Source organism: Aquarana catesbeiana, linkage group LG02 (assembly GCF_042186555.1).
Source record: "Aquarana catesbeiana isolate 2022-GZ linkage group LG02, ASM4218655v1, whole genome shotgun sequence".
NCBI lineage: Eukaryota > Metazoa > Chordata > Amphibia > Anura > Ranidae > Aquarana > Aquarana catesbeiana.
In genome coordinates, this window is record NC_133325.1 from 85,887,969 (window position 1) to 85,913,978 (window position 26,010).

Consider the following 26,010-nt stretch of genomic DNA (forward strand, 5'->3'; position numbering starts at 1 on the left):
TAGTCTAAGAGGCATCCTGGCCAGTCACATGATCAGCTGTCAGCGGCAGCTTCGGTATAGGGGAAGGACAGCTGACAACGGATACCCTATAGTAAGCCTATGGGTGATGCCATCTGTTGGCGATCTCTCTTCTTCACCAAAGCCGCCCGCTGGGGAGATCATGTGATCAGACCAACAGCTCTCAGAATAGGTAAGTATACACATCCTCCTTTCACAGGGTAGACAGAATGGGGTTTAGATAGGGGTGGGAGCTGGTTTAAGCTTAGTTAGGAATAGCCTGGACTTTCACTTTTAACATTGTCATCAACCCTGCTAAGTTCTCTTCATTAATTAAGGACTGCCTCCTTCTAAAATATGGACATTAGGAAAGGGGGAGAAGCTCTGTAGTCCTAACACACTTCCTGTCCTAGAGTGACAATGTTGCTCCTCTATAACTCCATGTATGACAGGAAGTGAGTAACTGGCAGGATCACCAGTTGAAAATAAAGCCTGAAAAAAAAAAAATGAATGCAGCCACTGCATTTAAAAACTAGTAAGCTGCAATACATGACATTCTCGGGTTTAAATAGAATTTAAGAGGCAGTGGGAGCCCTGTTGTGTCAATGCATCTCAGCACTGCTTCATAACGGCTAATATCTGAGACTCAGAAGAAAAGTTTTTTCCTGTTTCTGGACAATTACGTTATGTGGTCATTTAACATGAAGACCATGCCTTTTTTTTTTTTATTACAGGGAAAGCATTACGAATCCAACAGAAAATATAAATAATGCCTGCCACTAAACACCTGCGTTCTAAAGCCTTGGAATACAGGAACTGATGAGGGTATATATTCATTCTACTTAGGAAGGTAATGTAAAAATCAATTGCAATATGGGTAGACATGCTTGGCCAGCTCCTGAAACAGATTTCCTAATGCCCTTGTTCTAAGACTTGCTAGGTAAGTAATTAAGGCTGAACATGCACTGAGAAGTTTTGTCTCCTGCTGAAGTAACGGAAATCAAAATGAAGAGAAAAAATCCTAGGTGTATTCTTACTGCAGAGAGACACCATGATCAGGTAGGCTGCATTCCCTATGTCTCAAGACTTAATTTTCAGTTTAAAGTGGCAAACTCTGCTAAGAACGATCATCTAAAACTGACAACCAGACTTTGAAAGTACAACTACAGCCTATTCTGTGAATAAACTTTTCACTGCATTTCCATTGTCAGTATCTTTGTGAAGTCTGAACTTCTGCACATAGCCACACCTTTTGCCCTGAATATTTTGTAGCTAAACCAGGAGGAAAAAAAAACTTGACTCCCATTATGCAATAAAATCTCTACTCCATGCACAAAGTATAGACCAGGGGTCCAAACTTTCTAAAGAAAGAGCCAGCTTACTGCACTTCCGGCTTCAGAGGGGCTGGACTGGGGCCCAAGGAAGTAGAAAATGCCCCAACATCATTGGGAATAAACTATGCCTCGGGCTTGGTGGTTAGATGATGGATCTATGGTGTGGTCTTGCCCTTGAATTCAGGACTTCTGGAGGGAGGTGGTCGCTGACATAAACAGCCTTTGAGAGGTAAGGATCTCTCTGGACCCTTTAATTCTTTTGCTGGGTATAACTGCCAACCTACGGGCCTCCACACATCAAAAGCCGTTTGTATTTTACACAACATACTATGCTGGAAAGACGATTCTTTTAAAGTGGAAACTTGCTGAGCCTCCCACGGTAATGGATTGGAGATCAATGGTTAATGCAGTACTCCCCCTCTACCATCTTACTTACATGGGGCGTAATTGCCCCACGAAGTTTGACAAAAGTTGGTCATCTTGGGTTGAGGACAGGAGCCTTAACTTGGAGGTTTAAAGGTTGGACCTGGCCTTTAGGAAACAGATTTTAATGGGTTAATTATCTCTGACTGTGTTAGCATCAGTGAGAGGAACAATGCCCCATCATTGGTATCAGGAGGAGGAATAGTGCCATGTTGCTGGTATAAGTGGGAGGAATAATGCCATGTTGTTGGTATCAGTGGGAGGAATAGTGACCCATCATTGGTATCAGTGGGAGGAATAGTGACCCATCATTGGTATCAGTGGGAGGAATAGTGTCCCATCATTGGCATCAGTAATGGAACAATGCCCCATCACTGGTATCAGGAGGAGGAATAGTGCCATGTTGCTGGTATCAGTGGGAGGAATAATGCCATGTTGTTGATATCAATGGGAGGAATAGTGACCCATCATTGGTATCAGTGGGAGGAATAGTGTCCCATCATTGGTATCAGAGGGAAGAATAGTGCCATGTTGCTGGTATCAGGGGGAGGAAGAGAGACCCCCTGTTGGTGTCAGGGGGAGGAAAGTGTACCATTGTTGGTGCCAGTGGGAGGAATTTTGCCCTACTGTTGGCATCAGTGGAAAGAATGGTGCCTCATCATAGTTGTCAATGGGAGGAATAGTGCCTTGTATCAGTTGAAGGATAAGTGCCCCAAGGGCTGGATAAAGGAAAACAAATGGCCATATCTGGCCTGCAAGCCGCAGTTTGGAGACCACCGATATAGGCAATCAATATGTGAGAGTATAACAAATAGTTTTTCAATATCAGCTGCTCTCTCATTAGAATGAAAGGAGGTAAACGTGTTGTATTTAGTGATTTCAAAATAACATTTAACATTTTAAAATAATGTCCTGATTTTTATTTAGCCTGAAGTTTTCTCTAATTAATTGAAGAGGTACTCAAGCAAGCTAGAAAAGTTCAGCCAACAGTAACAACCTCTTATCTCAGATTAATAGCATCACAAGTGAAAACAGGACTGTAATTAGGTGGCCACTGTAGCCATTTTTTTTATAAGGGAATATGTAAGGTCTTCTCAAGAGGGAATGCAGGGCAATGCACAGGGCAGAATGGCCAACAAACAGTGATGAGTCTATATATGCATTGCACTGTGGTGCTTAAAATGTGAATATGCCTTGATTGGTGAATTGTCAGTCTTGCTTTTCAGATAGTTGCTATTTTTCACCTGATACTACAACATTTTAAATATAGCTCTCTGCACACCCTCAAGATTGTTTTTTTGTAATATTTAACAATATAAAAAGAATACTATCAAAAATCAACCTCATAAAAACAGATGATATTTGAAATGTTAAGATAATAGGCCCATCGTCCATGATTTAATACGGATAGGGCTTATTTGCGGTTGGGATACAGGAAAGGGGGGGTGGTAAAAAAAGAGGCGGCTGGGATGTATTTTGACCTCCCAGTTTAAGTGGTTTTAAAGGCAGAAGGTTTTTTTACCTTAATGAATTAAGATAAAAAACCTTCTGTGTTCAGCTTACCCCCCAGCCCCCCCCCCCCCCTTTTTACTTACCTGGGCCTGATCGTGATCCGGCACTGTGACCGAGAGCAGTGGCTCTCTCCTCTCTCTCCCTCCTCACCGGGCATGGAGACAGCAGCGGGAGCCATTTGCTCCTGCCAATCACAGCCTGCAAAAAGGGATCAGGGGGTGGGCTGAACATGCTGGGTGTGTCAATGGACACATGGAGCCTGGCTCCGGATCGAGCCCACACGAGTGCCCCCACAGCAAGTGGGTTGCTATGGGGGCACTCAGAAGGAGGGAGGAGCCAAGAACGCTGGCATGGGACCCCAGAAGAGGATTGGGGGTGCTTTTTGCACAGAGCTGGTAAGTATAACCTGTTTGTTAATAAAAGAAAAATTCTGTTACAAAGCTGCAAAGGCAGCGGGATGGGCAAATATTATACCAAGTGAATAGGGCCCCACCACAGCACTGCACACGGTAGCGCAGTGGTACATGATTTACAAAATTAAAACAGGTGCCGAGGTGGCCACATATCGTTCTCAGCGCCAGTCAAATGCTTCTGAAAGGACGGTCTGTCACATGTGTAAACTTAGCCTTTAAGTGACTGTCACATTGACAAACAAAAGTGCAAACATGTATAAAGTACAGAAACCAAACAAAAAAGAGGCTTCTGCAGATACCTGCAGCAGTTTTCTGCCAATACCCCCTTTCCCCACCAAATACTAAACAATACAGTATAAACACACAGTAATCAGATCATTATGATTAAGGTGTATGTAGGCCCCCTATATTTATCTTTCAGTATAGCGGGCATCATGTCACACTATTAGGGTACTTTCACACTGGGGCGAGGGTCCATTGGTGGGAAAGCGCCGCTAAAACTTTAAAAGTTTTAGCAGGTCTTACTGTTGTTTTAGCAGCGCTTTTCGGGAACTAGCGGGGCACTTTTAACCCCCGGGGTCTTAATCTTAATGTGAATCTAAATCAAAGTTCTTTGCTGGAGATACTGCCAGTAAGGCCCCTTTCACACTGGGGCGGTTTGCAGGCGTTATTGCACTAAAAATACCGCCTGCAAACCGCCCCTAAACAGCCTCCGCTGTTTGTTCAGTGTGAAAGCCCGAGGGCTTTCACACTGAAGCGGTGCGCTGGCAGGACAGTAAAAAAAGTCATGCGAGCCGCATCTTTGGAGCGGTGAAGGAGCGGTATGTTCACCGCTCCTAAACCGCTCCTGCCCATTGAAATCAATGGGACAGCGTGGCTATACCGCGGCAATAGCCGCGCTATACGAGGGGTTTTAACCCTTTTTTGGCCGCCAGCGGGGGTTAAAACCGCAGCGCTAGCGGACGAATACAGCCGCAAAAACGACGGTAAAACAGCGCTAAAAATAGCGCTGTTTTACCGCCGACGCCCCCACCGCCCCAGTGTGAAAGGGGCCTAATAGTACCACCTGTTGCAGGTTGACAACCCTAAGCCACTGCCTTGCAATTGTCAGCAGCATTGTCAGCCTGCATTGCATGCTCCTATGTTGGGCCTTTGGGCGATTTAATCAGATCTCCAGGTAAGAAACTTTGCAGAAGAGGAAAACTGTACACAGTAAGGCATGATGCCAAACATACTAAAACATTTGATTTTGGGTTTACATAAGCTTTAAGCTGATTTAAAAAGAAAAATGTAGGGCTGGTTCAGACTGTTGCAGTCAATTGCTTTAATATGCATTATGTTAAAGTGATACTAAAGTTTAGGATTTTTTTGTGTTAGAAATAACAAACATGTTATACTTACCTGCTCTGTGCAGTAGTTTTGCATAGAGCAGCCCAGATCCTCCTCTTCTCGGGTCCCTCTTCGGCGCTCCTGGCCCCTCCCTCCTGTTGAGTGCCCCCACAGCAAGCAGCTTGCTATGGGGGCACCCGAGCCGAGCTGCAGCTCCGTGTGTCCATTCAGACAAGGAGCTGCAGCCCGGACCCGCCCCCTCTCTCTTCTCATTGGCTCACTGACGTTGATTGACAGCAACGGGAACCAATGGCGCTTCTCTGCCGTCTCAGCTAATGAGGAGGTAAAGTCCCGGGCAACAGAGTCTCTCATGCAGCATCGCTGGATCGAGATGGGGTTCAGGTAAGTATGAGGGGGGCTGCTGCACACAGAATGCATTAAGATAAAAAACCTTCTGCCTTTACAACCACTTTAAGGAAGCCTATTCATTATAAATAGGCTGCCATAACACTGCAAAAAGACCAAAAAATGTACAACTTTTTTTGGGAGCATCGTGAAGCACTGCCATGCGTTTGCTTTGACTACTACCACTTTGCATTGGGCTGACATTCACAACGAATGGCGTTGCACCAGAACACACTGCATTACTGCAACACACAAGTCTGAACGGGTCCTCAAGAACAACCCCCTTCTACATCATCTGCAACAGTAAACCGTCACCACTGCACAGTGCTTCATCCATCAGTTCCACTTCCTTTCATTACAGTGAGATGCATGCGCTGAGCTATAGTTGTGGACCAGTCACAGCATAGACTGCCAAGAAAATGCTACAGATTAAGGCATTTCATACCTTGCTTTTAACATCTAAACTCAAACCATAAAAAAAATATTATTTGCAAGAACTGTCAAGTTTTAAAAGATATTTAAAAGTAACACTTCTACAATGCCAAGTTATAATTTGTGCTTTTTCATTGCCATTTCCTAGCAAGAATTCTCTTCTTGCTAGCACAACCACCTTAATTGCTAGAAGCCATGGCTTTACCTCTGATTTCTCACTTTTGACTTTCACGGGAGCTTGTGCTTGGTTTTGTCTCTGTTGGCGAGCTTCTTCCAACTGAGCTCGAAGTTTTGAAGCCAATGTCTGCAAGACCAAAACATTATTTTTAAAAAGTTAGAAAATAAAGTAAAAGCACTTCAAATAAGATTCTCTGCAAACTGACGTAACAGTTAGACCTCAAGCAGAATTAACAATAAAAGCCCAAAAGCATCCCATACAAGCCTCTATTTTTCCAAATATATATTTCCCAGTGAGTGTATCTCAGCAGCTACTGCTATAGGTTATTTTTGCTGGATTTTCTCTTTACTTCTCATTGTATAAAAGCACAAGGTAGGCGTGTTCAATTTGTTTTATTTCAACCACAATTCTAATGAGCTGAAAAATTAAATCCAGGCCAATGCTCCTACAGGTGTATTCGGATGCGTCCTATAGAAATATAATGTGTTTAATCCTTCTCACTAAAAATGCTTTGGGCTGAGGATATGGTATTAAAGGTCTTCCTCTTTCCATCTAAATGCAGACATGTTGTACAAGTGATGACTCTCAAATTCAGCTGTCACTAACAGCATAGGTCCCTACTAATTATTGTTAAACAGAGTGGTACCTGATCAGATCACAATCAGCTATGACTGATATGCAGCCTTTTTTTGATTAAAAAAAACCTTCAGTCTGCAGATATCACTGCAACCTAAAAGGTGGCAGGGCACATCTTTACAATACTGTAATTGTCAGATATAAATACAGTATGTAAAAAAAAAAAAAAAAAAAAAAAAACACACACGCTATATTACCTAAAGTATTGGGACACCTGCCTTTACACGCACATGAACTTTAATGGCATCCCAGTCTTCGTCCATTGGGTTCAATATTGAGTTAGCCCACCCTTTGCAGCTATAACAGCTTCAACTCTTCTGGGAAGGCTGTCCACAAGGTTTAGGAGTGTCTCTATGGGAATGTTTGACCATTCTTCCAGAAGCGCATTTTTGAGGTCAGGCACTGATGTGGACAAGAAGGCCTGGTTAGCAGTCTCCGCTGTAATTCATCCCAAAGGTGTTCTATCGGGTTGAGGTTAGGACTCTGTGAAGGCCAGTCAAGTTCCTCCACCCCAAACTTGCTCATCCATGTCTTTATGGACCTTGCTTTGTGCACTGGTCCTCAGTCATGTTGGAACAGGAAGGGGCCATCTCCAAACTGTTCCCACAAGATTGGGAGCATTAAATTGCTCAAAATGTCTTGGTATGCTGACGCCTTAGGAGTTCCCTTCACTGGAACTAAGGGGCCAAGCCCAACCCCTGAAAAACAACCCCACACCCTAATCCCCCCTCCACCAAATGATGTGGACCGGTGCAAAAAGCAAGGTCCATAAAGACATGGATGTGCGAGTTTGGGGTGGAGGAACTTGACTAGCCTGCAATGTATGTCTGAAGATGCCATATGACCACCCCTAGGCATGAGACCTAAAGTAACAGCTGATCACATGACCTAATCTGTCCCATTCTGTATCCCTTGTATTTTAACCCCACCAAAAGCTTTTGAGCTGTAGTTAAATGAGGTGTTACATCATCAATGACCAAAAAAAGTAAATTGTCAATGTTATATTAAAATAAATTATTTTTAAAACCATGAGAAGTAATGTCTTCCTATTTTATTTATTGTTAATTTGTCATTTCTGGTCGGAAATTCACATTCATTCCCCAGCAGCCATTTAAAAAGAATTTGGTTTCTAATTTAGATACATTATTGTTTTATGTAAAAAGCAGCATTATGTAAATTTGTAGTTGAAGTAAGCAACCAATCACCATGCACCTAATTGATAAGCAGCAACAAACAGCAAACATTTACTCATTACTGCCAAGTACGCCATATAATTAAACTATTAATTTTGCAGTTATGTAGGCAAGCGATAGTGTGTGTTATTAGTTTACAATGCACCCTGGAGAGATTTTATGATTGTAGAAAATAACAAAATTAATAAAAGTGCAGAGAAGCAGGACAAATAATGTCCTTGCTTCCCAGCATCGGCACTTTGTTTACTTTTATACTTACTCTCTTAATTGAGTTAAGATGCAAGTCTTTGTTGGATGCAAGGTGGGACCAGAAGCCACGATAGTCCTTGCCCACTTTGTGTGCTGAATACCAAGCATGGGAACTAAACTCTCTGATGGTGTCATAATGAACTGTACTGACCTAGCGGGAGGGCATAACTTGCCTTTCCCATCCCAGATAAATAACTACAATTTTGGGTGAATTCTCACATCAAAGTATACCTACATAAGATTGAGGTTTGCATTTTCAGTGGATGCCAGCAAGTTTGGTTACTAACTAGGTTTCTGTATGTGTCGCAGGTTCTTTGTGCTGCTCGCTAAATCAATGGAATCTACCAATCAATCTACTTTCTACCCAAAAAGGAGGTCTGTAACCACCTCCTGAATAGCTTGAATGGATAGTCGGGAATGGTAATTCTGAAAGGAGGTTTAAAAAAGTTCTAGTCTTTACCACTGATGTGCATGCCACGTGTGCGCACAATGCCTGGGATTGTACCATCATTAGATCACTGCCAAAATGCACAGAGGCAATCAGAGTGGTTCTGTGCATAATGATCTCTGTGATCACCAATTACAGCAAACACAAATGCCTGTGTTTACATTTGTCAGCCTTACCCTTTTTCTCACAACAGAGGAAGCACAGGATGGAGGATTTTAGCATGATCGAAAAAGAGGATAAGGAAGGTATCGGCAATAATCATTTAAAGGAGCTACTATTCACACAAGGTTAGGGTATTGACCCTCAATGATTGTGAGGTTGTTTTGGGAGGTTTTAAAGTGCCACTGACCACCAATAATGGGTGATGGTTGGGGATTTATCCCCAGTTCCCCAGAGCACCAGCCTGTAATACCTCTTCATTACCAGGCCATTTTCAAGTTTTCAATGCCATCTGGATGGATCTGCCGTGTCAGTGAACTGTACAGAATCACTTAGTGCACAGCAGACTTCGGGACACATCGTGCCTACTGACACTTCCTGCAGCGGCTCCTCCTCTGACCTGCTGTTGACTCACGACAGTCCCGTTCACTTTAATGGGACAGCTGGTGATTCGGTAGTGACACAACAAGCGCTGGAAGGAACCCCTGGGAGTATTCCCCAAATACTGGTGTCCCCGTTACTGCGGACCAATCGTTTGGCGAGGAGACCGGTAGGACAGCCTAAGGAATCCATTGTGAGACGTTTCCGGGAGTCCATCTTCCACTACTAAGCCTGTTTTGACCCCCCTGAGTAAGGGCGGTCGCAGGCTCTCTGGTAAGCCTCCAACTTTACCATCTGGTGGCGGGCTGCACTAGCGGTGGACCATGTAATCCCGGACCCTGCAGTAGCTTTTTTGTGGACTTATTTTTCACTTATGACACCTATGAACTTTATTTTTATTATTTTGCACTTATGAGTTTTATTTTACTATTTTGCACTTGCGCCTTTTTCTTGCATATACCCCTTTGGGGTATGGATTCACACTAGTTAATATTACTTATTTTAATTTTCACTATTTTATTTTTATTTTATGACGGGATAATTTTAGGTCATGATACAATAATTTACATGTGTTTATAACATATATGTTCACTATATCACTAGTCCAGCGCTACACTGTCTTTTTTGATATATTACTCCTAGTAGTATAGGCGGAACAATCCATGTAACAACTTGAACTAATGCTTTAAGCGGAGGTAAACCACAGCATTAGGCAGATGCATTTAGGATCACCAGAATCCCCTCCATCTTTATCATGCACATCAGATGAGGAAGAATCTGAAGTGGGGGGAAGATCACAAAAAATGATCCCAAGGAGCCACCAGAGCATCTACCATAAATGCCTGATTCAGGAACAAACCTGTCCAGTTTGTTGTTGAATCGATATGTCAAAAGATCCACATCAGGCATCTTGCGGCGCAGAAAAAGCTCTGCAATCACATCTAGGCAAGGAGCCCATTCTTACGTATTCAGCAGCTGATGGCTGAGAGAGTCCACTTGCCAATTTTACCCAGAATGGCAGGTGCACCCCGCAAGACCTTCAGGGATTTGACTACCCTCCAGAGGAATTACTGCCCTGGACCTGTAAAGCACCCTCCCAGTGAGATCACCCAGTACAAATCAGCCAGGAGATCACCGCCTGCAGGATCCAGTGCCAGCCAGCAGCATTACAGGCCGTCCCCACTCTTGCATGTGAATTCCAAGTACAGTCCTTCCTGGCCTGCTGGCTGTAGCGACCAATCTGGATGAGGCCCTTCTCCACCCCAGCAGAAGTGTATGAAATAGACAAGCAGTTAATAGATAAACTGTTTACCCCATCCTCCAGGTCGTTTATGAACAAATTAAACAGGATTGGTCCCAGCACAGAACCCTGTGGGACCCCACTACCCACCCCTGACCATTCCGAGTATTCCTCATTTATCACCACCCTCTGAACTCACTCTTGTAGCCAGTTTTCAAAATCCATGTACTCACCCTATGGTCCATGCCAACGGACCTTATTTTGTACAGTAAACATTTATGGGGAACTGTGTCAAATGCTTCTGCAAAATCCAGATACACAACTTCTAGGGGCCTTCCTTTATCTAGGTGGCAACTCACCTGCTCATAGAAGGTTAATAGATTGGTTTGGCAAGAACGATTCTTCATGAATCCATGCTGATTACTGCTAAGGATACTCTTTTCATTACTAAAATCTTGTATATAGTCCCTTATCATCCCCTCCAAGAGCTTACATACTATTGTTGTTAGGCTAACTGGCCTGTAATTCCCAGGAATGTATATTTTGGGCCCTTTTTAAATATTGGTTCTACATTGGCTTTTCTCCAATCCGCTGGTACCATTTCAGTCAGTAGCCTGAGTAAAAATTAGGAACAAAGGTCTGGCAATTACTTGACTGAGTTCCCCAAGTACCCTCGGGTGCAAGCCATCCGGTCCCGGTGATTTATTAATGCTAAGTTTCCCAAGTCTAATTCTAATTCTGTCCTATGTTAGCCATGAGTGTGCTCCTGCGATGTGTCACGAGGATAAACACTGCAGTTTTGGTTACTAAAGCCCCCCCTGATTCCCTCGTGAAGACTGAGGAGAAGAATAAATTCAATACCTTCGCCATCTCCCCATCCTTTTTAACCAGATGTCCTTCCTCATTCTTTATAGGGCCAATATGGTCTGTCCTCACTTTTTTACTGTTTCTATACTTAAAGAATTTCTTGGGATTTTTTTTTGCTCTCCACCGCTATGTGTCTAATTGCACCATTACATTTCTTGTTGCATTCTTTATAAAGTTTGAATGCTGATGATGATCCCTCAACCTTATATTTTCTTGAATGTCTTCTCTTTTGCTTTTATATGCATTTTTTCATTGGCATTAAGCCATCCAGGTATTTTGTTCGCTCTTTTAAATTTATTACCCAAAGGGATGCACCGGCTAATGCCCTTATTTAATATGCTCTTAAAGCGAAGCCATCTCTCCTCCGTGTTCTTTGTTCCTAAGATTTTATCCCAATTTAGAGCTTCTAGCAAGGTTCGTAGTTTAGGGAAGTTGGCTCTTTTGAAATTTAGTGTCTTTGTATTTCCCTTATGTTTCCTATTTGTGTAATTTATACTGAAGCCAATTGACCTGTGTTCGCTGTTTCCTAAATTTCCCCGCATTTCCACATCCGTAATCAGGTACGTATTGTTGGTAATCAGTAGATCTAGTAACACTTTATTTCTAGTTGGTGCGTCAACCATCTGACCCATGAAATTGTCCTGCAAGACATTTAGTAACTGGCAAGCCTCAGACGAATGCGTGGTTCCCTCCACCCAGTGTATGTCTGGATAATTAAAATCCCCCATTATGATAACACTTCCCATCCTTGCTGCTAATCCAAATTGTGATAGAAGGTCCGCCTCCCCCTCCTGCCTCAGGTTAGGGGGCCTATAGTATACTCCCAGTATTATTTTCCCCTTAGATTCATCCCTTTGGTGCTCTACCCATAAGGATTCCACCTCCTCCCTAGCTCCCTTAGTGATGTCATCTCTCACATTCACTTGTACATTATTCTTGATATACAGGCATACCCCTCCCTCTCCCCCTTTTTTACCCTCTCTATCCCTGCGATAAAGGGTATACCCTTGAATGGTTGCCAGCCAATCATGAAAGCTGTTGAACCAAGCCTCTGAAATTCCCGTACCCGGGAAATTCCCACAAAATCCAAATCCTCCTCATACAACAGTATCTCTAGGTCACCAATCTTGTCTACCAGGCTCCTGGCATTGGTGACCATGCAACGTAGTTTAGACCGGTTGCATATGATCCTCTTATTGGGTGTTCCGAGACTGAAACTAGGACCTGTTACTATACTTACCTTGGGTTATTGTACTTTAGTCAACCTACCATTAATGCCCCCAATACTACCCTCTGGACTAAGTTCTGCGATGACTATCTCTACCTCTGGACCCTCCCCCCGTCGCCTAGTTTAAAAACCCTTTTAACTTTTTGGCAATCTTTACTCTCAGCACATCTACACCAATTAGGTGCAGTCCGTCCCTTCTATAGTACTGGTGACCGACTGAGAAGTTGGCCCAGTCCTCCAGGAACCCAAACCCCTCCTTACTACACCAGCTCCTCAGCCACTTGTTTACTTCCCTAATCTCCCTCTGCCTTTCTGGTGTGACTCAATGCACCGGTAGTATTCCTGAGAATACTACCTTGGAGGTCCATTTCCTCAATTTAGCTCCCAAGTCCCTAAAATCGTTCTTTAGGACACTCCATCTGCCTCTGACTTTGTCATTGGTGCCAACGTGCCCCAGCCCCTCCCAGTAATCTGTCCACCAGATCCGTGATGTGCTGAACCCGAGCGCCTGGTAGACGGCATACAGTGCGGCGCTTCAAGTCTTTGTCACAGATTGCCTTCTCTGTCTTTCTAAGAATTGAGTCCCCTACCACCAGAAACTGTCTATCCTTCCCCTTCACTTCTCCCACACTCTCACTGGAGGAGTTCTTCCCCTGGCAGCTAGGAGAGTCCCCCTGACTGGTTTCACCAATGTCACTCAATGGAGCGCACTTATTGGGATGCTCCAGCCCAGGATCGGCCTCCCTGGCACTTCCCCCTCTACCCTTCCTGACTGTCACCCATCTACTCTTTTCTGGTGTCTGCACCTCTTTGTCTCTATCCGCCTCTGTGCTGGCCCCTGCCGGCACCTGCCGGGTACGTTACCGGCTCTCTTTTAGTATGGAGGATCTTCTCAGTGCTGACAGTTGCTTCCCTAGATTCAGAACCTGGGCTTCCAGGGAAACAATGTGCTTACATTTTGCACAGCAGTATTCGCCCTCGATCAGATAATCAAGGAACGCATACATGCCGCAAGATGTATACCCAGTCGCATCTTCACACCCGCCGGGCATCGTACCTACCAATTTAACCACTTCAATACCCGGCCATAGTCAAATGACGTCCACAGATGGGATCTCCCATCCTGGGTGGACGTCATATGACGTCCTCGGCTTTCCGCCGCTACTGCGGGCCCCAGGGGGCCCGCAGAGCGGCGATCGGGGTACCGTTGTGTCCCTCAGGACACAGCCGTTCCCCGATGGGGGTATTGAAGTGGCGGCGGCGGCGGGCGGCGGAGCGTCGGTAACGGCGGATGCAGAGCGGCATTGGGAAGCGCTGTGTATTCTGCTGGTTTCCGGCGGAAGAGCGGTGATCAGGGCGGTGATCGGGGCTGAGGCTTTTCCCCTGGATACAGCTCAGCCCCGATCACTGTAGCCAATGACATGGCTCTGCATCACATGACCGGCTGTGTCCAATCACAGCCAGTCACTAATGTAAACAAACACACACAGTCAGACAGTAACTGCTGTTGCTGGGCTCTTCTCCTCACACACCGATCCAGTGTGAGGAGAAGAGATCAGCTAACAGTGAGTTACTAATTACATGTACTACTGTGCCCAGATCGCCCCTCCTAAATAAAGAGTACCTGTCACCTCAGAGTACCTGTCACCTCAGAGTACCTGTCACCTCAGAGTACCTGTCACCTCAGAGTACCTGTCACCTCAAAGTACCTGTCACCTCAGAGTACCTGCCACCTCATCACATGCCACCAGAGTACCCGCCACCTCATCACCTGCCACCAGAGTACCCGCCACCTCATCACCTGCCACCAGAGTACCCGCCACCTCATCACCTGCCACCAGAGTACCCGCCACCTCATCACTTGCCACCAGAGTACTTGCCAGCAGAGTTCCCGCCACCTCACCACCAGAGTACCTGCCACCAGAGTACCCGCCACCTCATCACCTGCCACCAGAGTACCCGCCACCTCATCATCTGCCACCAGAGTACCCGCCACCTCATCATCTGCCACCAGAGTACCCGCCACCTCATCATCTGCCACCAGAGTACCCGCCACCTCATCATCTGCCACCAGAGTACCCGCCACCTCATCATCTGCCACCAGAGTACCCGCCACCTCATCACTTGCCACCAGAGTACATACAGCCAGTCAGCCACTATGTCCAGAAAGATGTACACCCCAGAAGAGGCATACCAGATACTGAGTCTGACCGATGAGAGCAACGGGGAGCTCTCACCGCTCAGTTCAGATTCTGGTTCTGATTCGGAATATGAGCCCCCCGAAGGCAGTACATCGGGATCCGAATCAGAGGAGGAAGTAGTCCATCCAAAAAGACGACGGTCTGAAAACCAGGCAGCTACCAGCAGTGCCGGCGGCGGTAGACCCCAGGAGGAGGGGCCCAGTACAAGCGCTGCTAGACCCCAGGAGGAAAGACCCAGCACAAGTGGACGCCAAAGAAGTAGGGCCCAAACCCATCTTCCAGATTCCTTGGCAAACCCATTGTGGCTGCCTTCTACCACAGGGTCAGCCACGATCCCCCCTTTTACAGCACAGCCGGGTGTGCAGGTCAACACTGCAGGATTTTCAAAAATGGATTTTTTTAATTTATTTTTCCCGAATGAATTGATTCAAGGCATCGTGGACCAAACTAATCTGTTTGCCCAACAATTTATTGCAACCAACCCCAGCTCCAGCTATGCCCGCCCTTTTGAGTGGAGACCGCTAACAGCAGTGGAGCTAAAATTGTTTTTAGGCCTAACCCTGAACATGGGGCTTACAAAAAAAAATGAAATTCATAAGTATTGGTCCACCAAACCCATCCAACATATGCCAATTTTTTCATCAGCCATGTCCAGGTCCCGATACGAAATCATACTGCGCTTCTTGCATTTCAATGACAACTCACAGTGCCCCCCCCGAAATCACCCAAACTTTGACAAATTATATAAAGTTCGCCCCCTAATTCATTTTTTTTCCCAGAAGTTTGCTGAAGTTTATGTCCCTGAAAAAAATATATCTGTGGACGAATCCCTGGTGCATTTCACAGGCCGGCTGGGAATCAAACAATATATACCCAGTAAGAGGGCGAGGTATGGCTTGAAGCTTAACAAGCTTTGTGAAAGTGCCACCGGTTATGTGTACGCATTCCGCGTGTACGAAGGGAAAGATTCCCAGCTCCAGCCCCCTGAGTGTCCCTCGTACATGGGAATAAGTGGGAAAATTGTTTGGGAGTTGGCATTCCCACTCCTCCAAAAGGGGTACCATATGGATGGATAATTATTATACGAGTTTGCCCCTTCTCCGCCACCTATATCTCAAACAAACTTTGGCCTGTGGTACAGCTAGAAAAAACCGAAAGGGCTTCCCACAGTGTCTTGTCACCACAAACATTCCAAGGGGGAATAGTCAAGCTTGAGGAACGAAGAAGTGTTGGCTGTGAAGTGGAGGGATAGAAAAGACGTGTACATCATGTCCACCATCCACGATGACACCTCGGTGGAACTTCACAGAAGACGCGGTACCGTTCGCAAGCCTACCTGTATCACTGAGTACAATAAATACATGGGGGGGGGGTGGATTTAAATGATCAGTTGTTGCAGCCCTATCTTTCAACAAGAAAATCCTTATTCTGGTACAAAAAAGTCGCAATTTACTTTTTTCATTTGGCCCTTTTAAATTCTTTCATAATCTACCAAAAATCCACAGAAACACCCACCACCTTCATAAAGTTTATTGAAGACATTGTCACTGCCCTGATTTATCAGCAAGTATCCCCCCCAGAAAGCATTCGATCCGATTCTGTCAGCAGACTACATGAGCGCCATTTCCCAGACCATATTCCACCAACGTGATCCGGAAGACGACACCAAAAAAAATGTCGGGTGTGCAACAAAAGAGGAATTAGGAAAGATACCAGCTTCCATTGTACCGACTGTCCCTCCCAACCTGGCCTTTGCATCGGAGAATGCTTCAGGTGATATCACACTCTGGAAAATTATTAGTCCATATTTCTAATACTGCCATTTCCCCGTTTTTAATTTCTGTCCTGAATATTTCCCTTCCTCAACCAACCATATTATTGCCTTCTATGTGAACCGACCCTGGCCTGTTTCTCGACTATTCCTCTGCCTACCGTCTGCACTGTTTTTCCGCCATGTTTTTGCCTTTCACGTGAACTGACCCTGGACTGTATCGACTATGCCTCTGCCTACCGTCTATTTCTGCCTTTTACCTGCACTGACCTCGGCCTGTTGACCATGTTTTTGCCTGCCCCTTGGATTGATCTTTCACCCTGCTACACAGGGGTCTCACATATGTGAGGGGCTCCAGAATAGTGTTCGGAGTTCAGAAAACCAGTTTTTGGTTTTCTGTGTTCCCATAACAGGGTCTGGTTGCCCAGAGGCTTCAAAGCGATTTGGGTGGGAGAAGCCTCTACCCCTGTCCCCATTCTTTCCTGACCGATGCCTTAAGCTTGATGGTACTGCCTGCTCCCTGGACAAATACTCTGGCTGTGCTGACCATACCTCTGCCTGCTGCATGTACTATGGACAGTATTCCTGCCTGCTGCATGGACGATCCTTTGATCCTTTTGCTGCTGCTGACCACATCCCTGCCTGCTATCTGGACTAATGCTTTGGCTGTGCTGACATCTCTACCTGTACCGACTATTCCTGCCTGCTGCCTGTTTTGCTGTCGCTGTCCACGTTCCTGCCTGCTGCCTGGACCGATGCTCTTCTCTGTGGACCACTGCACTACTAAAACTGCAGGTAATCTTTTCTTTACCCTTTACTCAGCAGAATGTATTTTGGTTTGTAATTGGTATGTACAGTACATGCTATGTGTTAGAAATATGAAGGGCCTTCAACAATGTGATAGGTTGGCAGGAATTTGTGTGTAATGTATGCTCCTAGAACAACTGACAGTGCTACTTGGATGTTGGGCCTCTGTATGTGGCCAGACTATGTAAAAGTCTCACACGTGGTATCGCCATACTCAGGAGGAGTAGCAGAATGTATTTTGGGGTGTAATTTTTGCTATGTACATGCTATGTGTTGGAAATATCTTATGAATGGACATCTTTGTGTAAAAAAAATGTGTTTTCATTTTTTTTCCACAGTTTCCAAAAACTTCGGGAAAAAAATGAACCATTCAAAAGACTAATTATGCCTCATAGATTATACGTTGGGGTGTTAGCTTTCCAAAATGGGGTCATTTTGTGGGCGTTTCCATTGTCCTGGTGCTCCAGGGCCTTCAAAATTGTAATAGGTGGTTGAGAAATGAGATGTGTAATTTATGCTCCTAGAATGCCTGGAGCTGCTACTTCAATGTTGGGCCTCTGTATGTGGCCAGGCTGTGTAAAAGTCTCACACATTTGGTATCGCCACACTCAGGAGGAGTAGCAGAATGTATTTTGGGGTGTCATTTTTGCTATGTACATGCTATATGTTGGAAATATCTTATAAATGGACAACTTTGTGTAAAAAAAATGCGTTTTCATTTTTTTTCCACAGTTTCCAAAAACTTCGGGAAAAAAATTAACCATCCAAAAGACTAATTATGCCTCATAGATTATACGTTGGGGTGTTAGCTTTCCAAAATGGGGTCATTTTGTGGGCGTTTCCGTTGTCCTGGTGCTCCAGGGCCTTCAAAATTGTAATACAGTAGGTGACCGCGATATTGTGTCAATCTCGCCGCACTTCTCGGCGAGATTTGACACCTACGAGCCCCGTCGCAGGAGCCAGCGCCGAGATGGCTCACTCATCGGGAAAGGAAAACTTTGTTTTCCTTCCCCGATGAGTGACAGGCAGCGCTGACAGCTGTCTGGTATGAATCCTGAGGCGGGAACACCGCGCCAAATTTTAAATGAAAAAAACGGCGTGGGTTCCCCCCTAGGGGCATACCAGGCCCTTAGGTCTGGCATGGATTGTAAGGGGAACCCCCTATGCCAAAAAATCGGCGTGGGGGTCCCCCCCCAATCCATACCAGACCCTTATCCGAGCACGCAGCCCGGCCGGCCAGGAAAGGGGGTGGGGACGAGCGAGCGGCCCCCCCCTCCTGAGCCGTACCAGGCCGCATGCCCTCAACATGGGGGGGTGGGTGCCTTGGGGGAGGGGGGCGCCCTGCGGGGCCCCCCCACCCCAAAGCACCTTGTCCCCATGTTGATGAGGACAAGGGCCTCTTCCCGACAACCCTGGCCGTTGGTTGTCGGGGTCTGCGGGCGGGGGGCTTATCGGAATCCGGGGGCCCCCCTTAATAAGGGGGCCCCCAGATCCCGGCCCCCCACCCTGTGTGAATGAGTTTGGGGTACATGGTACCCCTACCCATTCACCTAGGGAAAAGTGTCAATATAAAAAAAACACATTACACAGGTTTTAAGAATAATTTATTAGTCAGCTCCGGGGTCTTCTTCCGACTTCGGGGGGTCTCCTTCCGACTTCTCCCGGTGTTCGGCCTCTTCTCCCGGGCCCCGCCGCTATCTTCTTCCAGCTCTATTGCCAGCGAGGGGCCCGGTCTGCTGCCGCTGTCTCGCCGCCGCTGTCTCGCCGCCTCTTCTCTTCTTTTCTTCTTCCCCGATGTTGACACGACGCTCTCTCCGGCTCGAATGCTGTGTGCGAGCTGCGGAGCCATTTATATAGGCGGTAACCCCGCCCCCTTACGACGTCATGGTCCCAGCATGCGCAGGGACTCTGGGGCCACGCCCCCTTATGACGCCAGAGTCCCTGCGCATGCTGGGACCATGACGTCGTAAGGGGGCGGGGTTACCGCCTATATAAATGAAGGGGTGATTTGGGGGGTATTTGTACTTTCCTGGCTTGTTAGGGCCTCAAGAAATGAGATAGGCCTTCAGTACATCAGGTGTGATCAGATGTGATCATTTTTCAATGATTTGCACCATAGCTTGTAGACTCTATAATTTTCACAGAGACCAAATAATATACACTAATTTGGGTTATTTTTACTAAAGATATGTAGCAGTATACATTTTGGCCCAAATTTATGAAGAAAAATTACTTATTTGCATAATTTTACAATAGAAACTAAAAAAAAGTGTTTTTTTTTCAAAAATTTCTCTCTTTTTTCGCTTATATTGCAAAAAATAAAAAAACCAGCAGCGATTAAATACCACCAAAAGAAAGCTATGTTTGTGAGAAAAAAATGATAAACATTTGGTTTGGGTACAGTGTAGCATGACTGAGTAATTGTCATTCAAAGTGTGAGAGCGCTGAAAGCTAAAATTTGGTCTGGGAAGGAAGGGTGTATAAAAGCCCTGTATTGAAGTGGTTAATGAGAATTGGGATTATACCCTGTCCATATTACCTTACAACTAGCTTCCTGACACTACTACTCAACAAGACAATACACAAGTACTCTCAGACCCACGTGCACTAGCAGACCCACGTGCACTCTCACTTTTCTCTCATTGTTAAAATAAACCTACCATTAAAATTATAAACGAATCATTTCTTTGTCAGTGGGCAAACGTTCAAAATCAGCAGGGAATCAAATCTAATTTGCTAAAGAACTGTGTATGAAACGATTTCTTTTTCTTAAATAAAATACTTTGTTGCATCTCAGTTCTGATCTCATGCAGCCTCTTTCAGGGCTCGTTCAAACTTGCTTTTGCCTCTGAAGAGTGAGCCACGTTCAGATCAATATTCACAGAGCATTTGACAATCATTAGGAAGGTGTTGTATAGCCTTCTCCCTGTGGTTGTGGGGCGCTTGCAGAACAGCCCCATTCACTTGAATGGGTTGTGCTCGATGGGCGCTATACCCACTAAAAGCGGAAGTGAACGTAATTCTGCCACAGAATGTGTACATCCCCGGCTAAAGGGGAAGCAGTTAGGGGGGGGAATGCTACAGTGAACAAGCCCTTAGCCACTTTTTGCAAAAGTAACTCTGAAGAGTTTAGCGTTTTTATATATAATTAAGATTATAGAGGGGTTTTTTTTATTATTGAATGGTGCTACACATTTACACATTTTTTTATTAGTCACGGATTGACCTTTTAGATGATTGCAGCAGTTTTACTTCAATTTATTTTTATCACTTTGGCAGCGCGGGAATACAATTTCACTTTTTTTTATTATTACTATGATTTTATGACTCTTTATTAAAAATCTGTATTTTAGTTTTTTACATTGATTACATTTACATTGAAAAATTAAACTTAGGCTTTAGGGATAAGGACTCTCTGCTTGTCCTCATGCTCCTGTATATCTGAAGCACTGATCTTTTATTTACTCCTGGTGGCTCTATAGAGTGACAAGGCACAAAAAAAAAAAAAAAAAAGTATGTGCAGCTGGGAGGGGGGTGGGGGGGGGGTGCAAAAAAAGAAAATACTATGCTACCATGGGTAGGCAACCTTTCAGAGGTTGAGATCTACCTGGGCAACATGTAGGAAATCAAAGATCCCCGGCGGGGGGGCAGGGGTTTGGTGTCGTCCTTTAAAAAATAAAAATAAAGAATTCAATAAAAACACTAAGGGCCAGTTCCCACTGCTGCAATGTCAGACATCACATGTGATTCGCACTGCACTGCTGTGCAGATTACATGTGATGTGTGTGCAATGGCTGAATTTGTATCGCATTTAGACCAAACTCGTGCAAGACCCTTTTTTTGGTCCGCACCAGAATTGGATCGCATGGGTGTTCACACCCATGCGATCCCCCTGTCCGAATTGACAGTTCACACTGCGATATGCGAACCGATCTGGGGGTGTCATTAACTTTGTATTGACACTCCCAGCGGTTCGAATAAGGCAGTATGAACCACCAGCGGGAGACACGTGATGCAAGAACCGTACTGGATTCACAGAGTTCCCGCATCGCTGCAGTGTGAACCGAGCCATAGTGTGTCATAGTAGTGTCTTCTGCCCCGCTTCAAATCACTCACCCCCACCACAGTAGTATCCTCTGCCATCCCATTCTCCACAGCGGTGTCCTCTGCCTCCTTTCACATCATATAATATATTATGCCCCCCCCCCACTTTAGTGTCCTATGCTCCCCCACACACACGGTAGCTGCTTTAGTTAACATTTTATGTTAACAAGCTGATTGGTTGCTAGGACCGACTAGCAACCAATCATCTGCTAGTTAAGCTCTAACGAGCAGGGCCCTCTGATTCCTCCTGTATTGAATTGTATTGTACTTGTACTGTCTGCCCTAATGTTGTTGTAAAGCGCTGCGTAAACTGTCGGCGCTATATAAATCCTGTATAATAATAATAATAATAATAGTTAACTTGCAAAGGTAACTAAAGCAGCTCCCGGTCCCGCCCTCCATCCAGCATGGCTTTGCCTCTCGCTCCTCTCTGCTAGTGAAGGGAGAGCAACGCACTTGGAGACAGGGGGAAGTATCGGCACACCACCCTGAACAAGATCTACCTGTCTGCTTCCTGCGATCGACAGGTAGCTCGCAATTGACGGGTTGCTGGCCCCGAGTATACACAAATCATAGGTTTTTAAGGGCAGGGCAGCTTAGATCTTCAAATTTGTCTGACAATGTCTTCATAACTTGTGGGAGTCAGAAGAAGGCATGGAGTGCCTGTGCCACCTCTATTAGTTCATCATCTTGACAAACACATGGAGTATAGGGAGAAGAGAAGTTTTTTTTGTTTTTTGTTTTTACTGTATTTAGAGTGGCTCAGCTATTACCAGGGTTGTTTTATATAATCAGTATAAATGCAAGCAATGCTTAGCGAGAGTTCTGTTTTAAAAAGTACACAATATTGGCCCACAGTACAAAGAGTTCCTAAGTTGAAGACACCTTCCAAAAAAGTCAAACAAAAGTTCCAAAATCACATATAAGATGGAAGCAGCAACTCACCATGTTACCCATTATTTCTGCTTTGACAAGTTTGGCTCCAAGCTTATTCATCTCTTCCTCCGTAAGGATCTGGGCTGGCTGTGATGGTGTATCAGGTCTGCATAAATGAAAAGCATCCAGAATTAATTCTAGTATATAAAAAGTAAGACACATATACTACATTCTACTACATTCAGATATGTGTTGTCCACATGTCTGCATTTAGGAAAATAAGGACCCTGAAACAGGAGAACCTTTGTACCCCCCGGTACAGCGGGACTTTATAGGCGAACAGAAAATGATGTTATGGTAAAAATATTTATTTTTTAGATATTGCTTAAAAAAGCATAAAAGCAAGACAAACTAAACATAAATCTGTACAAAAGTGCTTATGCATGATGCAATAAGATTTTTCCATACTGATTTCTTTACACTTTCACTTATGAATACATGTTTCTGTATAAGCCTGACATGTTTCAGGACGATGTCCCTTCTTCAGAGGCGTATTGAGGAGAGAGAATATGTATATAGAAGTATTCAGTATCCGGTCCTTAGAGAAAAAATGCTGTGCAGAAAATTGTGCAAAAAGCAGACTTTTATATCAATGGAGAGGGGTAATTTGATGCAATGAAAGTAAGTAAATAACCGCCAAATAGCCAATAACGGGCATGGCGGCTTCCACTTGGGTCGAGGAGAGACTCCGCAAAGGCCCCCGAACAGGAGGATGACCCCGCCAGGTCCACAGTGTAGCCTTGCTTAAATTTCAGGTATTTAGGCAAAGGGCTGGAGCGTAGTGGTCACTGACATTTGTGGTTTGGTCAAACCACAAATGTCAGTGACCGCTACGCTCCAGCCCTTTGCTGGAGTCTATAAAGTCCCGCTGTACCGGGAGGTACAAAGGTTCTCCTGTTTCAGGGTCCTTATTTTCCTGCATTAATTTGGGATGTTGGCAACATATTGAAGGTGGTGTAATTCCCTTCTGTGGTTCATTATACATATACATTTCTGCATTTATTTCTGGGCCTTTTCCAAGGAAAGTTTGATCCTCCATAGCCTCTAATGCAGCCGATGCTCTGGCTAAAAAATTGTCAGGTGGCCTTTTCTGCACTAGCTTAGTCCTCCTGTAGGCCTCATTAATATGGATTTACTAATGGATGGACTAAGAACCACAATTGTGGATTGTGATCTAGATTGATAAGAATATCTTTCTACCTTTAATATTTTGGTCACAATAACTGGCTGGGACTATTCATTAATGCTGGCTGTCTCAAGTTGTACTAAATTGTTGGGCTGCATTTCAGTTTCAAGTGCTTGACCACAGGTGGGACATGGATTTTAATATTATATGGCTTCTAGACAGAATAGTGGGACTTTTTTGGTGCAAATCACAATATATTTTGGATACGACAATGCCATCCAGATGCCGTATCAAATATCAGCTGGTTTCTATGCTGGAAACTATTGCATTGCACATGAGGTATCACATATAGTGAGGATTTCTTCCTTTTCCCTGTATGACCAATGTGAATGAGTTGGATGTCCATGATTACACTAGTCCACTAAGTAAAGATGGTCATGGGGTGATCTACCCATACCTTTCACTGTACATACGAGGCGTGATTAAATCCTGCTGCTGACATGTATGACCTCATTGGTCTGCTGCACAAAGACACCTATGGGGTCATTTATCTACAGTATTCACTTGCTTTTAAACTGTGTTTTGTAGACATTATTTGTTATTTGGATTATTAAATAAAATAATATGATTTATTTTAATTTATTAAGTATTTATATAGTACTGTCATTTTTGCGCTGTACTTTACACATATATAATGTACATTCACATCAGTCCCTGCCCTCAAGGAACTTACAATCTAAGGTCCCTAACTCACATTCATACATACACAGTGGGGACGGAAAGTATTCAGACCCCCTTAAATTTTTCACTCTTTGTTATATTGCAGCCATTTGCTAAAATCATTTAAGTTCATTTTTTCCTCATTAATGTACACACAGCACCCCATATTGGCAGAAAAACACAGAATTGTTGACATTTTTGCAGATTTATTAAAAAAAAAAACTGAAATATTACATGGTCGTAAGTATTCAGACCCTTTGCTGTGACACATTTATTTAAGCCTTCAAAAAGGCTTTAAAATTGAACTTTAAAACAGTGTGGTGTTTGACCGCCGCTCTCACATCACTTCCAGTATCTAATCCACATCCGGCCACTCCCTATGCGTTACGTCATTTACGTGTTTTAAAGTTCAATTTTAAAGCCTTTTTAATTATTGTTGATGTAACGGTCCAATTGGTTATACCTAATAAAATAGTTGTTGTTCTCTGACGTACTACACTATTGGAGGTCTTTTTTTCTCCCCCCGCCCCCCGTTCTTTGGGAATGTGAGATCATATGAAGATATAGATCCAGAACATCTATATAGATAGGACCCCCTGGTGGTAGCTGTCGGAATAGCGGAAGGAATCCTTTCATAATGATATATGCTGATGATCCAAAGAATTGATGTGAGAGTTCTGTGAGCTTCCCGGATTGTGCATATCTCTCACTTATAAAGATTTGCAGATTACTCAGGCTTTTTATGGGAACATTTTGAAAAGACTGTCAATCAACAAGGTGTCCTATTAGAAGAAAATTTTCCCACATTATATGGACTTCTTTAACATTTCTGTATGATTATTTATTCCTTATGTCCCCATATTTATTAATTGATTTAATTTTTAATTAATTTGGGTTTCATTGATTCATCACTTTTGTAGATATATATTTTACTGCTGTAGTGCGGGATCATTATTGTTTTTATTTATTCTGCTTATGTGTTGTGAACACTACGAGATCCTGCTGCAGAGAGATTTGATTGCACCCTAATTGCACTTATTGCACTTTGATTGCTCATCACAAATTTTGTGGTGGTTTTTTTTTTTAATATATTTGTATAGTTTGCACGATATTCCTTTTTACTTTATTAGTTATTCTCGAACACTTCACAGTAGCGCAAAGGCTTTTTATTTAACCACTTGACCACTGGGCACTTAAACCCCCTTAATAACCAGACCAATTTTCAGCTTTTGGTGCTCTCACATTTTGAATGACAATTACTCAGTCATGCAACACTGTATCTATATGAATTTTTTGTCCTTTTTTTCACACAAATAGAGCTTTCTTTTGGGGGTATTTAATCACCGCTGGGTTCTTTATTTTTTGCGCTATAAAAGAAAGAAGACCGAAAAATCTGTAAAAAAATTAATTTTTCTTCGTTTCTGTTATAAAATTTTGAAAATTAGTAATTTTTCTTCATATATTTTGGCCAAAATTTATACCGCTACATATCTTTGGTAAAAATAACCCAAATTAGTGTATATTATTTGGTCTTTGTGAAAGTTATAGCGTCCACAAGCTATGGTGCCAATATCTGAAAATTGATCACACCTAAAGTACTGACGGCCTATTTCATTTCTTGAGACCCTAACATGCCAGAAAAGTACAAATACCCCCCAAATGACCCCTTTTTGGAAAGAAGACATTCCAATGTATTTAGAAAGATGCATGGTGAGTTTTTTGAAGTTGTCATTTTTTCCCACAATTCTTTGCAAAATCAAGTTTTTTTTTTTCTTTTTTTTTTTTTTCACAAAATTGTCATATTAGCAGGTTATTTCTCACACACAGCATATGCATACCACAAATTACACCCCAAAACACATTCTGCTATTACTCCTGAGTATGGCGATACCACATGTGTGAGACTTTTACACAGCGTGGC

At 44.0% G+C, this 26,010-nt stretch overlaps 1 protein-coding gene across 2 annotated transcripts in view; it reads right to left on the reverse strand.

The window, feature by feature from the left end:
* CWF19L2 (CWF19 like cell cycle control factor 2) overlaps positions 1-26,010 on the reverse strand; it is a 304,447-nt gene that overhangs the window by 180,260 nt on the left and 98,177 nt on the right. For both annotated transcript variants that reach the window (XM_073613129.1, XM_073613128.1), the window contains exons 9-10: positions 22,253-22,349; positions 6,051-6,149 (exon numbers count right to left, since the gene is read on the reverse strand). In XM_073613129.1, the coding sequence (XP_073469230.1) occupies positions 6,051-6,149; positions 22,253-22,349 (196 nt within the window). The remainder of the gene's footprint in view (positions 1-6,050; positions 6,150-22,252; positions 22,350-26,010) is intronic.